This window comes from Anomaloglossus baeobatrachus, chromosome 10 (genome assembly GCF_048569485.1).
Source record: "Anomaloglossus baeobatrachus isolate aAnoBae1 chromosome 10, aAnoBae1.hap1, whole genome shotgun sequence".
In the NCBI taxonomy this organism is placed as follows: Eukaryota; Metazoa; Chordata; class Amphibia; order Anura; family Aromobatidae; genus Anomaloglossus; species Anomaloglossus baeobatrachus.
In genome coordinates, this window is record NC_134362.1 from 10,671,921 (window position 1) to 10,687,519 (window position 15,599).

General features: G+C 54.0%; 1 protein-coding gene across 1 annotated transcript in view; it reads right to left on the reverse strand.

The window, feature by feature from the left end:
• The window catches only part of LOC142255390 (ovochymase-2-like), a 73,676-nt gene extending 62,543 nt beyond the window's left edge, over positions 1–11,133 (reverse strand). Inside the window, exons 1-3 of the mRNA XM_075326985.1 lie at positions 11,046–11,133; positions 4,252–4,358; positions 2,808–2,899 (exon numbers count right to left, since the gene is read on the reverse strand). Of these exons, the coding sequence (XP_075183100.1) occupies positions 2,808–2,899; positions 4,252–4,358; positions 11,046–11,133 (287 nt within the window). The remainder of the gene's footprint in view (positions 1–2,807; positions 2,900–4,251; positions 4,359–11,045) is intronic.
• Positions 11,134–15,599: the final 4,466 nt, after the last annotated feature.

Below are 15,599 nucleotides of genomic sequence, written 5' to 3' on the forward strand. Positions count from 1 at the left end.
GTAACTTGTCATCCACTTTTTATGAGTGGGTGCTTCCACTACATCAGCATTCTGTGAGCTCTATAGGAGCTGGAACTCCCCAAAATCACCGCAGACACTGCTCCCACCACTGTCTGATAGCGTGCCTGCCCTAAACTGAAAAGTCTGTCTCCCTGCTATGCCTCGTATATACATTCTCCACTTCCTATAGACAACTCTCTGCCCCCATTTCAGTAGATAAAGACCCACCCCACCTTCTGAAAAGACAATAGCCGGCCCCTTCTCTTCCTCTGGAGACAATGGCACCCTAACAATTCGGGCTCCCCTCTCCTGTAGAGAGACAATAACCGTCCTACCCTTCCTACTTTCTGTAGAGACTATGGCCCCCCACTTCCTGTAGAGAATGGCCAGCCCCCCACTTCCTGTAAAGACAATGGCCAGTCCCTCATTTCTTGCAGAGACAATGGCCACCCTCCCCCTTCCTACTTCCTGTAGAGACAATGGCTGACCGTCCCCCTTCCTGTAAAGAGACAAGGGACCAGTCTATACTTCCTATAGACAGATAATGGCCAGCTTCCTCACTTCCTCTAAAGAGATAATGGCCGACCTTCCCACTTCCTGTAGAGTAAAAAAACAGCCCCCTCATTTCCTTTACAAAGACAAAAGACCACCCCCACTTAGGACCGCTTCACTTCCTGTAAAAAGACATAGGACCACCCCCACTTCCCGTAAAGAGACATAGGACCACCCCCTCATCCCGTAAAGACACATAGGACCACCCCCACTTCCCGTAAAGACAGATAGGACCACCCCCACTTCCCGTAAAGACATATAGGACCACCCCCACTTCCCGTAAAGACATAGGACCACCCCCACTTCCTTTAAAGAGACATAGGACAACCCCCACTTCCTGTAAAACGAGACATAGGACCACCCCCACTTCCTTTAAAGAGACATAGGACAACCCCCACTTCCTGTAAAACGAGACATAGGACCACCTCCACTTCCTGTAAACGAGACATAGGACCACCTCCACTTCCTGTAAAGAAGAGACAGAGGATAACCCCCACTTCCTGTTGGTCCATTCCTGGTTCCTGTAATCCATCCCAGCATCACGACCATTAGAGATGGATTACATTTGACCACAGTTGGTGGACGGCTAGTGGTAGAAATAAGTGATTTTTTGGGGGAGCTAAGACAAATATATGCAGTGGATCCGGAAAGTATTCACACCCCTTTACATTTTTCACTGTTTGTTTCATTGCAGCCATTTGGTAAATTAAAAAAAAACTTCATTTTTTTCTCATTAATGTGCACTCTGCACCCATCCCCCATCTTGACTTAAAAATACCAGAAATGTAGAAAGATTTGCTTGTGATCCTTTTCCTTGTGCTCCTCCTTGAGATGGTTCTCCTCCTTCATTGGAGTCCAGCTGTGTGTAATTACACTGATAGGACGTGATTTGGAAAGGCGCACACCTGTCTATATAAGACCTCACAGCTCACACTGCATGTCACACCAAATGAGGATCATGAGGTCAAAGGAACTGCCCAAGGAGCTCAGAGACAGAATTGTGGCAGGGCACAGATCTGGCCAAGGTTACTAAAGAATTTCTGCAGCACTTAAGGTTCCTAAGAGCACAGTGGCCTCCATAATACTTAAATGGAAGAAGTTTGGGACCACCAGAACTCTTCCTAGGCCTGGCCGTCCAGCCAAACTGAGTAATGATGGGAGAAGAGTCTTGGTGAGAGGTAAATAAGAACCCCAAGATCACTGTGGCTGAGCTCCAGAGATGCAGTACGGAGATGGGAGAAAATCCCACAAAGTCACCTATCACTGCAGCCTTCACCAGTCGGGCCTTTATGGCAGAGTGGCCCGACAGAAGCCTCTCCTCAGTTCAAGACATATGAAGGATTCAGATTAAGATTAAGATAAGATTCTCTGGTCTGATGAGACAAAGATAGAACTTTCTGGTGATAATTCTAAGCGGTATGTGTGCAGAAAACCAGGCACTGCTCATCACCTGCCCAATACAATCCCCACAGTGAGACATGGTGGTGGCAGCATCATGCTATGGAGCAGGGACAGAACGACTGGTGGCAATGAAGCAAAGATAAATGCAGCCAAGTACAGAGAGATCCTGGAAGAAAACCTCTTCCAGATGCTCTGAACCTCAAACTTGGCCTAAGGTTCACCTTCCAACAAGACAATGACCCTAAGCACACAGCTAAAATAGCAAAGGAGCGGCTTCAGAACAACTCTGTGACCATTCCTAACCGGCCCAGCCAGAGCCCTGACCTAAACCCAATAGAGCATCTCTGGAGAGACCTGAAAATAGCGTCCACCAACGTTCACCATCCAACCTGACGGCACTGGAGAGGATCTGCAAGAAAGAATGTCAGAGGATCCCCCAATACAGGATCCCAAGAAGACTCTTGGCTGTACTAGCTCAAAAGGGAGGGTGCCTCTACTCAATACTGAGCAAAGGGGCTGAATACTTATCACCATGTTATATACTGAGCAAAGGGGCTGAATACTTATGACCATGTGATATACTGAGCAAAGGGGCTGAATACTTATCACCATGTAATATTTAAGTTTTTCTTGTTTAATAAATTTGCAAAAATGTCTACATTTCTGGGGTTTTATCTGTCGGGATGGGGGATGGGGCAGAATGTACATTAATGAGAAAAAAAATACCAAATGGCTGCAATGAAAAAGAGGGAAAAATGTAAAGGGGTGTGAATACTTTGCGTACCCGCTGTAAAGTGCTTTGCAGCTCATCTATGGCACTATCAATGTCCGCAGTACAGTGAACAGTCCCTTACTTGTCCAGTAAGCAGTGAGCGGCCGTCATTATGTGTTTATCACTAATAATCGCTCCTCCACAGATGTGTTTCCCACCTTTTTTCAAAGAAGCCTAAAAAAAAAAAAAAGAAAACATATTTTTGAATGATGATAGTGTTATATATTGTGAGCATCCCGTACTGTTAGTGCTGGAGGGCTGACCCGCATACAGCCTTACAGGCTATGGACAACCTTGACTTTATATATTTTTTTTTTTAAATTAGTGTCAAAAAGTTGCAATAAGTTTTGCTTTCCCCGGCGCTCGTCTGCTGCTGTGCGCTCTGTCCGAGGCTCGCTGAACGGCCGTCACTGAGCAGAGTCAGAATGACATTATACAAGGATTCAGAGAGAAGCCTGGACAGCAGAGCTGAGCGCAGCGTGACACAGCCGAGGTGCCTCTGTGTAATCTCCATCCCTTCATTAATGTTCTGTTCCCCTAGTACAGCGTTTAGCACTTGCTCCTATTTTCAGACGTTTCGCCGGTGATCGTCCCTCCAGTAACATACGCTGGAGGGGGAATCCTTGTATCCATGATACTTCTTCATTTCTGGAGTGATTTCCTCCTCGTGTGCTTTCTTCCCCATCTACAACCGGATATCTCTGCCCTCCCAGAGGCTGTAGATGCTTTCTGATCTCTCCACATCCTGATCTGCTGTGCACAACTGCAGTCTCCAACACGGAGAGAAGTAATGGAGAGATCAGCCCTGGCTCTTCTATTAATTAGCTGGGGAGGTGCGACACCATGAGTGTGTCACGTCGCAACAATGACCTTCTGATGAGCCTAAAAATGAGAAGAGGAGCCGGGGATTCCGGCAGGATGGGAGCCTGTCCAAGGCCACGGACACTTGATATAGCTCATAGGACTCTTTTCCCGGGCCACAGACAACTGACATGGCTCACAAATCTCCCATCCAGGGCCACAGACAACTGATATAGCTCACAGGACTCCCGACCAGGGCCACGGACAACTGATATGGCTCACAGTACTCCCATCCAGGGCCACGGACAACTGATATGGCTCACAGGACTCCCGTCCAGGGCCACAGACAACTGACATGGCTCACAGGACTCCCGTCCAGGGCCACAGACAACTGACATGGTTCACAGGACTCCCGTCCAGGGCCACGGACAGCTGACATAGCTCACAGGACTCCCGAGCAGGGCCACGGACAACTGACATGGCTCACAGGACTCCCGTCTTTTATTCACGTGACGTGGCTGCTGGACCACGGTCCAGTGAATCGATGCACTCATACCCAATAGGGAATCTGCAGAGAAAGTGAACCTAAAAAATGAATATATTCTTCAGGAACCAGAAAACCGCTCTGCCAGCTTGTGTGCTCTAGATGAAGAAGAGCGCCGGATTATAGGAATTACTGGTGCTGGATAAATGGAATCCACTGATGGCACGGGATCGGCGCTTACTATCCACGGGCATTCCTCCTTCCTCGCAGGCGTCCCTCCGACAATACGTGACAGCAGACTGTAGTTGACAGATTCATTGGCAGCCGGACGTTCTCCGCACCTAGAAACTAAGCCAATAAGTCAGATATATTATCCGTATACCCAGCCCACGGCGGCGGCTGCATTCACATATATACATGGAATGCACACATTCATCGCGGAGGAGTCACTGCTGCTTCAAGACAATGCACCGTTATAGTCTGGAAGGGCCCAAATGTGGGGGGCTCCCAAAAATGGTGAAACAGATATTGCCCATTACAACTATACTGAGGCGCTGAGCTGGAGGATTAGATAAGAATAGTGAGGCGCTGAGCTGGAGGATTAGATAAGAATAGTGAGGCGCTGAGCTGGAGGATTAGATAAGAATAGTGAGGTGCTGAGCTGGAGGATTAGATAAGAATAGTGAGGCGCTGAGCTGGAGGATTAGATAAGGATAGTGAGGCGCTGAGCTGGAGGATTAGATAAGAATAGTGAGGTGCTGAGCTGGAGGATTAGATAAGAATAGTGAGGCGCTGAGCTGGAGGATTAGATAAGAATACTGAGGTGCTGAGCTGGAGGATTAGATAAGAATAGTGAGGTGCTGAGCTGGAGGATTAGATAAGAATAGTGAGGCGCTGAGCTGGAGGATTAGATAAGAATAGTGAGGTGCTGAGCTGGGGGATTAGATAAGAATAGTGAGGCGCTGAGCTGGAGGATTAGATAAGAATACTGAGGTGCTGAGCTGGAGGATTAGATAAGAATAGTGAGGCGCTGAGCTGGAGGATTAGATAAGAATAGTGAGGCGCTGAGCTGGAGGATTAGATAAGAATAGTGAGGTGCTGAGCTGGGGGATTAGATAAGAATAGCGAGGTGCTGAGCTGGAGGATTACATCAGAATAGTGAGGCGCTGAGCTGGAGGATTAGATACAGTAAGAATACTGAGGCGCTGAGCGTGGCGGTTACATTAGAATAGTGAGGCGCTGAGATTGGAGGTTACAAAATGCTGAGGTTGAGGATTACAAAAGAATACTGAGGTACTGAGCTTGCAAGCAGGCGAGGGCAGGCAAGAGAGGGCAGGCAGACGAGGGCAGGCAGGCGAGGGCAGGGAGGAGAGGGCAGGGAAGAGAGGGCAGGGAAGAGAGGGCAGGCAGGCGAGGGCAGGCAGGCGAGGGCAGGGAGGAGAGGGCAGGGAAGAGAGGGCAGGGAAGAGAGGGCAGGGAAGAGAGGGCAGGGAAGAGAGGGCAGGGAGGAGAGGGCAGGGAAGAGAGGGCAGGGAAGAGAGGGCAGGGAAGAGAGGGCAGGGAAGAGAGGGCAGGGAAGAGAGGGCAGGGAAGAGAGGGCAGGGAAGAGAGGGCAGGGAGGAGAGGGCAGGGAGGAGAGGGCAGGGAAGAGAGGGCAGGGAAGAGAGAGCAGGGAAGAGAGGACAGGCAGGCGAGGGCAGGCAGGCAAGGGCAGGGAGGAGAGGGCAGGGAGGAGAGGGCAGGGAGGAGAGGGCAGGGAGGAGAGGGCAGGGAAGAGAGGGCAGGGAAGAGTGGGCAGGGAAGAGAGGGCAGGGAAGAGAGGGCAGGGAAGAGAGGGCAGGGAAGAGAGGGCAGGGAAGAGAGGGCAGGGAGGAGAGGGCAGGGAGGAGAGGGCAGGGAGGAGAGGGCAGGGAGGAGAGGGCAGGGAGGAGAGGGCAGGGAAGAGAGGGCAGGGAAGAGAGAGCAGGGAAGAGAGAGCAGGGAAGAGAGCAGGGAAGAGAGGGCAGGGATGAGAGGGCAGGGATGAGAGAGCAGGGAAGAGAGGGCAGGGAAGAGAGGGCAGGGAAGAGAGGGCAGGGAAGAGAGAGCAGGGAAGAGAGGGCAGGGAAGAGAGGGCAGGGAAGAGAGGGCAGGCAGGAGAGGGCAAGCAAGAAAGGGCAGGCAGGAGAGGGCAGGCAGGAGAGGGCAGGCAGGAAAGGGCAGGGAGGAGAGGGCAGGGAGGAGAGGGCAGGGAAGAGAGAGCAGGGAGGAGAGGGCAGGGAGGAGAGGGCAGGGAGGAGAGGGCAGGGAGGAGAGGGCAGGGAGGAGAGGGCAGGGAAGAGAGGGCAGGCAAGAGAGAGCAGGGAAGAGAGGGCAGGCAGGCGAGGGCAGGCAGGCGAGGGCAGGGAGGAGAGGGCAGGGAGGAGAGGGCAGGGAAGAGAGGGCAGGGAAGAGAGGGCAGGGAAGAGAGGGCAGGGAAGAGAGAGCAGGGAAGAGAGAGCAGGGAAGAGAGGGCAGGGAAGAGAGGGCAGGGATGAGAGAGCAGGGAAGAGAGAGCAGGGAAGAGAGGGCAGGGAAGAGATGGCAGGGAGGAGAGGGCAGGGAGGAGAGGGCAGGGAGAAGAGGGCAGGGAGAAGAGGGCAGGGAAGAGAGAGCAGGGAAGAGAGGGCAGGCAGGCGAGGGCAGGCAGGCGAGGGCAGGGAGGAGAGGGCAGGGAGGAGAGGGCAGGGAGGAGAGGGCAGGGAAGAGAGGGCAGGGAAGAGAGGGCAGGGAAGAGAGAGCAGGGAAGAGAGAGCAGGGAAGAGAGAGCAGGGAAGAGAGGGCAGGGAAGAGAGGGCAGGGAAGAGAGGGCAGGGAGGAGAGGGCAGGGAAGAGAGGGCAGGGAAGAGAGAGCAGGGAAGAGAGAGCAGGGAAGAGAGGGCAGGGATGAGAGGGCAGGGATGAGAGGGCAGTGATGAGAGAGCAGGGATGAGAGAGCAGGGATGAGAGAGCAGGGAAGAGAGAGCAGGGAAGAGAGGGCAGGGAAGAGAGGGCAGGGAAGAGAGGGCAGGGAAGAGAGGGCAGGGAAGATAGGGCAGGGAAGATAGGGCAGGGAAGATAGGGCAGGGAAGATAGGGCAGGGAAGATAGGGCAGGGAAGATAGGGCAGGGAAGAGAGGGCAGGGAAGATAGGGCAGGGAAGATAGGGCAGGGAAGATAGGGCAGGCGAGGGCAAGCAAGAAAGGGCAGGCAGGAGAGGGCAGGCAGGAGAGGGCAGGGAGGAGAGGGCAGGGAGGAGAGGGTAGGGAAGAGAGAGCAGGGAAGAGAGGGCAGGGAAGAGAGGGCAGGGAAGAGAGGGCAGGGAGGAGAGGGCAGGGAGGAGAGGGCAGGGAAGAGAGGGCAGGGAAGAGAGGGCAGGGAAGAGAGGGCAGGCAGGCGAGGGCAGGCAGGCGAGGGCAGGGAGGAGAGGGCAGGGAAGAGAGGGCAGGGAAGAGAGGGCAGGGGAGAAAGGGCAGGGAAGAGAGAGCAGGGAAGAGAGAGCAGGGAAGAGAGAGCAAGGAAGAGAGGGCAGGGAAGAGAGGGCAGGGAGGAGAAGGCAGGGAGGAGAGGGCAGGGAGGAGAGGGCAGGGAAGAGAGAGCAGGGAAGAGAGAGCAGGGAAGAGAGGGCAGGGAAGAGAGGGCAGGGATGAGAGGGCAGGGATGAGAGGGCAGGGATGAGAGAGCAGGGAAGAGAGGGCAGGGAAGAGAGAGCAGGGAAGAGAGGGCAGGGAAGAGAGGGCAGGAAGGAGAGGGCAGGGAAGAGAGGGCAGGGAAGAGAGGGCAGGGAAGAGAGGGCAGGGAAGAGAGGGCAGGCAGGAGAGGGCAGGAGAGGGCAGGCAGGAGAGGGCAGGGAGGAGAGGGCAGGGAGGAGAGGGCAGGGAGGAGAGGGCAGGCAGGAGAGGGCAGGAAGGAGAGGGCAGGGAGGAGAGGGCAGGGAGGAAAGGGCAGGGAGGAAAGGGCAGGGAGGAAAGGGCAGGGAGGAAAGGGCAGAGAGGAGAGGGCAGGGAGGAGAGGGCAAGGAGGAGAGGGCAAGGAGGAGAGGGCAAGGAGGAGAGGGCAAGGAGGAGAGGGCAGAAAGGAGAAGGCAGGGAGGAGAAGGCAGGTAGGGAAGGCAGGGCAGGGGAAGGCAGGGCATGCGAAGGCAGGCGAGGGCAGGCAGGTGAAGGCAGGCAGGAGAGGGCAAGAAGAAGAGGGCAGGCAGGAGAAGGCAGGCAAGGGCAGGGAGGAGAAGGCAGGCAGCAGAAGGCAGGGGGAAGAGGACAGGCAGGGGAGGACAGGCAGGAGAGGACAGGCAGGAGAGGACAGGCAGGTGAGGGTGGGCAGGCAGAGGAGGACAGGCAAGGGAGGAGAGGGCAGGGAGGCGAGGGCAGGCAAGGGCAGGGAGGAGAGGGCAGGCAGGTGAGGGCAGGCAGGAGAGGACAGGCAGGCAAGGAAGGGCAGGCAGAGGAGGACAGGCAAGGGAGGGCAGGGAGGAGAGGGCAGGGAGGAGAGGGCAGGCAGGCGAGGGCAGGGTGGACAGGGCAGGCAAGGGCAGGGAGGAGAGGGCAGGCAGAGGAGGGCAGGCAAGAGAGGGTGGGCAGGGAGGAGAGGGCAGGCAGAAGAGGGCAGGCAGGACAGGCAGAGGAGGACAGGTAAGGGAGAGCAGGCAAGGGACAGCAGGGAGGAGAGGGCAGGCAAGGGAGGGCAGGGCAGGCAAGGGACGGCAGGGAGGGCAGAGCAGGCAGGCGAGGGCAGACAAGGGCAGGGAGGAGAGGGTTGGCAGGCGAGGGCAGGCAGGAGAGGGCAGGCAGGAGAGGGCAGGGAGGAGAAGGCAGGCAGGTGAGGGCAGGAAGGAGAGGGAAGGGAGGAGAAGGCAGGCAGGTGAGGGCAGGCAGGAGAGGGTGGGTAGGGAGGAGAGTGCAGGCAGAAGAGAGCAGGCAGGAGAGGGCAGGCAGAGGAGGACAGGTAAGGAGAGGGCAGGCAAGGCGAGGGCAGGGAAAACAGGGCAGGCAGGCGAGGGCAGGCAGGCAGGGGAGGGGAGGCAGGGGAGGGAAAGAAGAAGAGGGCAGGCAAGAGAAGGCAGGCAAGGGCAGGGAGGAGAAGACAGGCAGCAGAAGGCAGGCAAGAGAAGGCAGGGAGGAGAGGACAGGCAGGAGAAGGCAGGCAGGAGAGGGTGAGCAGGCAGAAGAGGGCAGGCAGAGGACAGGCAAGGGAGGGCAGGGAGGAGAGGGAAGGCAGGCGAGGGCAGGGAGGACAGGGCAGGCAGGTGAGGACAGGCAGACGAGGGCAGGGAGGAGGGGGCAGGGAGGAGAGAGCAGGGAGGAGAGAGCAGGCAGGTGAGGGTGGGCAGGGAAGAGAGGGTAGGCAGAGGAGGACAGGTAAGGGAGGGCAGGGAGGAGAGGGCAGGGAGGACAGGGCAGGCAGGTGAGGGCAGGCAAGGGCAGGGAGGAGAGGGCAGCAGAAGAGGGCAGGCAGGAGAGGGCAGGCAGAGGAGGACAGGTAAGGGAGGGCAGGGAGGAGAGGGCAGGGAGGACAGGGCAGGCAGGTGAGGGCAGGCAAGGGCAGGGAGGAGAGGGCAGGCAGAAGAAGGCAGCCAGGCAGGAGAGGGCAGGCAGGAGAAGGCAGGGAGGAGAAGTAAGGCAGGAGAGGGCTGGCAGGAGAGGGCAGGCAGGGGAGGACAGGGCAGGCGAAGGCAGGCGAGGGCAGGGAGGAGAGGGCTGGCAGGCGAAGGCAGGCAGGAGAGGGCAAGAAGAGGGCAGGTAGGAGAAGGCAGGCAAGGGCAGGGAGAAGGCAGGCAGCAGAAGGCAGGGAGGAGAGGACAGGCAGGAGAGGACAGGCAGGTGAGGGCAGGCAGGTGAGGGCAGGCAGGAGAGGGCGGGCAGGAGAGGGTGGGCAGGCAGGAGAGGGTAGGCAGGCAGGAGAGGAGGACAGGCAAGGGAGGGCAGGCAGGCGAGGGCAGGGAGGACAGGGCAGGCAGGCGAGGGCAGGGAGGACAGGGCAGGCAAGGGCAGGGAGGAGAGGGCAGGCAGGTGAGGGCAGGCAGGAGAGGGCAGGCAGGTGAGGGCAGGCAGGAGAGGGCAGGCAGGTGAGGGAAGGCAGGAGAGGGTGGGCAGGGAGGAGAGGGCAGGCAGAGGAGGACAGATAAGGGAGGGCAGGCAAGGAAGGGCAGGGAGGAGAGGGCAGGCAGGTGAAGGCAGGGAGGACAGGGCAGGCAGGAGAGGGCAGGCGAGGGCAAGCAAGAAAGGGCAGGCAGGAGAGGGCAGGCAGGAGAGGGCAGGGAGGAGAGGGTGGGCAGGGAGGAGAGGGCAGGCAGAGGAGGACAGATAAGGGAGGGCAGGCAAGGAAGGGCAGGGAGGAGAGGGCAGGCAGGTGAAGGCAGGGAGGACAGGGCAGGCAGGAGAGGGCAGGCAGGTGAGGGCAGGCAGGAGAGGGCAGGCAGGAGAGGGTGGGCAGGGAGGAGAGGGCAGGCAGGTGAGGGCAGGCAGAGGAGAGGGCAGGCAGAGGAGGACAGATAAGGGAGGGCAGGCAAGGAAGGGCAGGGAGGAGAGGGCAGGCAGGCGAAGACAGGGAGGGGAGGGCAGGCAGGGGAAGGCAGGCAGGGGAGGGTAGGCACACTGGCACAGGCAGTCACTGCAGCTCAGTTTCGGATGCTATTCTGCCTACTTGCCCACATGCATAGACATATTTTTTTATATTGCCACCGTGCAGACTGAGCTGACGTGGTACAATTTAGGAGCTCTATACGGACACATTACACCCTGCGCATCAGAGCAACAATGCAAAACCTGTAGCATGGCCCCACAAGTATCAAGCCCCAGTTCCTATACTGGAATCCTCATACTGGGCAGCAGGAGCACCCCCGCATCTGCTGCAATCTGCGCCCCCCTTGGTTACATTACTGGTCCTATTTACACATCATGTAGGGGGCAGCGACCAGCACAATGTGTCCACGTGGCTTGGAATAATAACGTTCCTACGAGACGCTCCATACAGAAATGCCACAATATAACAGAGTGGCTGTAGCCGGGTCGGGGCGCCCTATGGTTGGCGTGGTACTTACGTCTGCCATGGCTGCTCGCTTCCCCTCTCCCTATGTGGCTCATCACTGTCAGCGTTATAACAATAGAAGAGAGGGACGTGTCCGCCATCTTCTCCCATGGAAATACCCGGCCGGGGGCGGTAGACGTTATATAGGCGGCTCTGGTCCTGTGCGGGAGAGCTGGCATTGATTGAGGAGCAGCCTGGTTGATTATTGACTTTTCCTGGCACATCCTGCATCGCCAGGCGCAGCCAACCATTGTGTCCTCTGCCGGCTGCGGAGCTCGACTTTCTCCCAGCAATTACCTGTAATTTGGAAATGTGTTCAAGCATAAATAGAAATGAATAGAAAGAGAACGATCCCACGTAAGAATGGCGGAGAAAACAAAGCGAAGACGGATCACCGATGTCTGATAACCGATGACGGATCACCGATAACGGATCACCGATGATTGATAACCAAAGACGGATCACCGATGACGGATCACCGATGACAGATCACCGATGACGGATCACCGATGACGGATCACCGATGATTGATAACCAAAGACGGATCACTGATGACGGATCACTGATGACGGATCACCGATGACGGATCACCGATGACGGATCACCGATGATTGATAACCAAAGACGGATCACCGATGACTGATAACCAAAGACGGATCCCCGATGACAGATCACCGATGACGGATCACCGATGACGGATCACCGATGACGGATCACCGATGACAGATCACTGATGACAGATCACCGATGATTGATAACCAAAGACGGATCCTCGATGACAGATCACCGATGATTGATAACCAAAGACGGATCCCCGATGATTGATAACCAAAGACGGATCACCGATGTCTGATAACCAAAGACAGATCACCGATGACTGATAACCGATGATGGATCACCGATGATTGATAACCAAAGATGGATCCAATAGGAGGAAAAGAGCTCACTCTTCGGGGGAGTATGACGGATGTTCCCAAGACTTTCACAAGAAATCATACGTCTTCTGTTTGTTACTACAATCCAGGGGTGGACATATAGTATCACTGGTGCAACTTGTGCAGCCGCACGGGGGCCCAAGAGGTCAGGGGGCCACAGCCACCTCCAAATCACTAAGCAGGTCCCGTTACAGAGAGGAGCCCATGTTCTGCAGAGGGTCCGTCTTCAATCTGTGTCCATCACATACAGTCAGGTCCAGAAATATTTGGACAGTGACACAAGTTTTGTTATTTTAGCTGTTTACAAAAACATGTTCAGAAATACAATTCTATATATAATATGGGCTGAAAGTGCACACTCCCAGCTGCAATATGAGAGTTTTCACATCCAAATCCGAGAAAGGGTTTAGGAATCATAGCTCTGTAATGCATAGCCTCCTCTTTTTCAAGGGACCAAAAGTAATTGGACAAGGGACTCTAAGGGCTGCAATTAACTCTGAAGGCGTCTCCCTCGTTAACCTGTAATCAATGAAGTAGTTAAAAGGTCTGGGGTTGATTACAGGTGTGTGGTTTTGCACTTGGAAGCTGTTGCTGTGACCAGACAACATGCGGTCTAAGGAACTCTCAATTGAGGTGAAGCAGAACATCCTGAGGCTGAAAAAAAAGAAAAAATCCATCAGAGAGATAGCAGACATGCTTGGAGTAGCAAAATCAACAGTCGGGTACATTCTGAGAAAAAAGGAATTGACTGGTGAGCTTGGGTACCCAAAAAGGCCTGGGCGTCCACGGATGACAACAGTGGTGGATGATCGCCGCATACTTTCTTTGGTGAAGAAGAACCCGTTCACAACATCAACTGAAGTCCAGAACACTCTCAGTGAAGTAGGTGTATCTGTCTCTAAGTCAACTGTAAAGAGAAGACTCCATGAAAGTAAATACAAAGGGTTCACATCTAGATGCAAACCATTCATCAATTCCAAAAATAGACAGGCCAGAGTTACATTTGCTGAAAAACACCTCATGAAGCCAGCTCAGTTCTGGAAAAGTATTCTATGGACAGATGAGACCAAGATCAACCTGTACCAGAATGATGGGAAGAAAAAAGTGTGGAGAAGAAAGGGAACGGCACATGATCCAAGGCACACCACATCCTCTGTAAAACATGGTGGAGGCAACGTGATGGCATGGGCATGCATGGCTTTCAATGGCACTGGGTCACTTGTGTTTATTGATGACATAACAGCAGACAAGAGTAGCCGGATGAATTCTGAAGTGTACCGGGATATACTTTCAGCCCAGATTCAGCCAAATGCCGCAAAGTTGATCGGACGGCGCTTCATAGTACAGATGGACAATGACCCCAAGCATACAGCCAAAGCTACCCAGGAGTTCATGAGTGCAAAAAAGTGGAACATTCTGCAATGGCCAAGTCAATCACCAGATCTTAACCCAATTGAGCATGCATTTCACTTGCTCAAATCCAGACTTAAGACGGAAAGACCCACAAACAAGCAAGACCTGAAGGCTGCGGCTGTAAAGGCCTGGCAAAGCATTAAGAAGGAGGAAACCCAGCGTTTGGTGATGTCCATGGGTTCCAGACTTAAGGCAGTGATTGCCTCCAAAGGATTCGCAACAAAATATTGAAAATAAAAATATTTTGTTTGGGTTTGGTTTATTTGTCCAATTACTTTTGACCTCCTAAAATGTTGAGTGTTTGTAAAGAAATGTGACAATTCCTACAATTTCTATCAGTTATTTTTGTTCAAACCTTCAAATTAAACGTTACAATCTGCACTTGAATTCTAGAGATTTCATTTCAAATCCAATGTGGTGGCATGCAGAGCCCAACTCGCCAAAATTGTGTCACTGGCCAAAGATTTCTGGACCTAACTGTATGATAGGTGAAGCTTCGGCAGCCCATTCAAGGTATAAGGACCCTGCCAAAGCTTGTAAGAAGCCTGCCGAGACGTTACTGCATGTGGTGTGTCATGTTCACGTTGGTTATTATCTGTATGGGGGGCGAGAATACACCTTATATAAGCTATGTAAATAGGTCTGATGGCGGCACAGAGCCTCACACTGTGCAGTCCACAGACAGGCCGAGGTCCCCTGTGCAGAATGTGAAAGGTCCAGACTATATATTGGAGCACTAAGGTGTAAAAAACAAGCTTCATTCTAGTGTAAAGGACCGTATCCACCAAACTAAGTGCCCCTGTAAAGGGTGTGTAACCACCAAGCTCTGTGTTACTGAAAAGCACAGTAACTACCAAGCTACGAGCTCCTGTAAAGCACTGAATCCACCAAACTAAGTGCTAAGTGCCCCTGTAAACGGTGTGAAACCACCAAGCTCCATGGTACCATAAAGCACAGTAACTACCAAGCTATGAGCTCCTGTAAAGGGTGTGTAACCACCAATTTCCATACCACTATAATGTACCATATCCACCAAACTAAGTGCTCCTGTAAAGGGTATGTAACCACCAAGCTCTGTGCTACTGTAAACAGTGTGTAACCATCAAGCTATGTGCTACTGTAAACAGTGTGTAACCACCAAGCTCTGTGCTACTGTAAACAGTGTGTAACCACCAAGCTCTGTGCTACTATAACGCGCTGTAACTACCAACCTAAGAGCTGTGTAAAGGTGTGTAATGACCACACTCTTTGCTTCTCTAGAGTTACTACCAAGTAACTGTAACCGATGCATGCGCCATCTTGCTTTAGTAAGCTCACCATGCCGTCCTCGGGCTGAGAGCCAAGCGAAGGGTCCATGTGCCACATCCGCGTTCGGACCCCCTTACAAGCCACAGTATAACTGATAAATAGCCCTCAGTGGTCTCACACCCTTTGTGACCACGTGACCACGTCAGCCCAATCCCAATGATGCTTTCATCCATGTTGTTCCCCCTTTTATAGTCCGCAGGCGCTCAGGTTTCCCAGATGAGAATTCTGCCCAAAAGCAATAAAACAAAGCAGCGTTACCAAAATCAGCAATGACCTCACATCCTACAGCCCGGCCTTGTGGTGCCAACCCCTGAGGGTGTAGGCTGCGGTGGAAACCTGCACAGGACTCTGCCCTCTCCACCAGACCGACACCACTACCAAAACTGGGGGAGCAAAAATGGCCAAGGTGTCAAGAAAGACCTTATTACACAAAGCACGCCTGTAAAGACTAGACCCAGTCCCTTCATATTGGCCCCTCCTCTCTGGGGGCCACTGCTATACTCCTGAATGACATGATGGGGGAGGGACGGCTCCTGCAGATTTTTCCATTGCGCAGATTTCGCTGGGCGTCACCTCTAGTAATAGGTGAGTTAATGTCTGGCATGGATGCGGCAGAAGACCATCAGGTACCAAATGATCCGTGTGCGGAGCCTCCATCATGGAGGACACAGCGCTCCGTGCAGCTATTACTTTCCATGTCGCTGACTTGTACGCTGCGCTCAGCAATAATCTGTGACACGGGGCAATTACTTTATTCCTGGGATCGGACTGGTTACTATTTGATGCTTCTGTTACGGATCATGGATTTCATTTTCCAGGACTACACTGCGATCCATAATGCAATGAAGGGTGTGGTGGTCCCGAATGCAGCCCCCCAGCTGCTATATGTGGTGCGTCACTGCGGCCGTGCA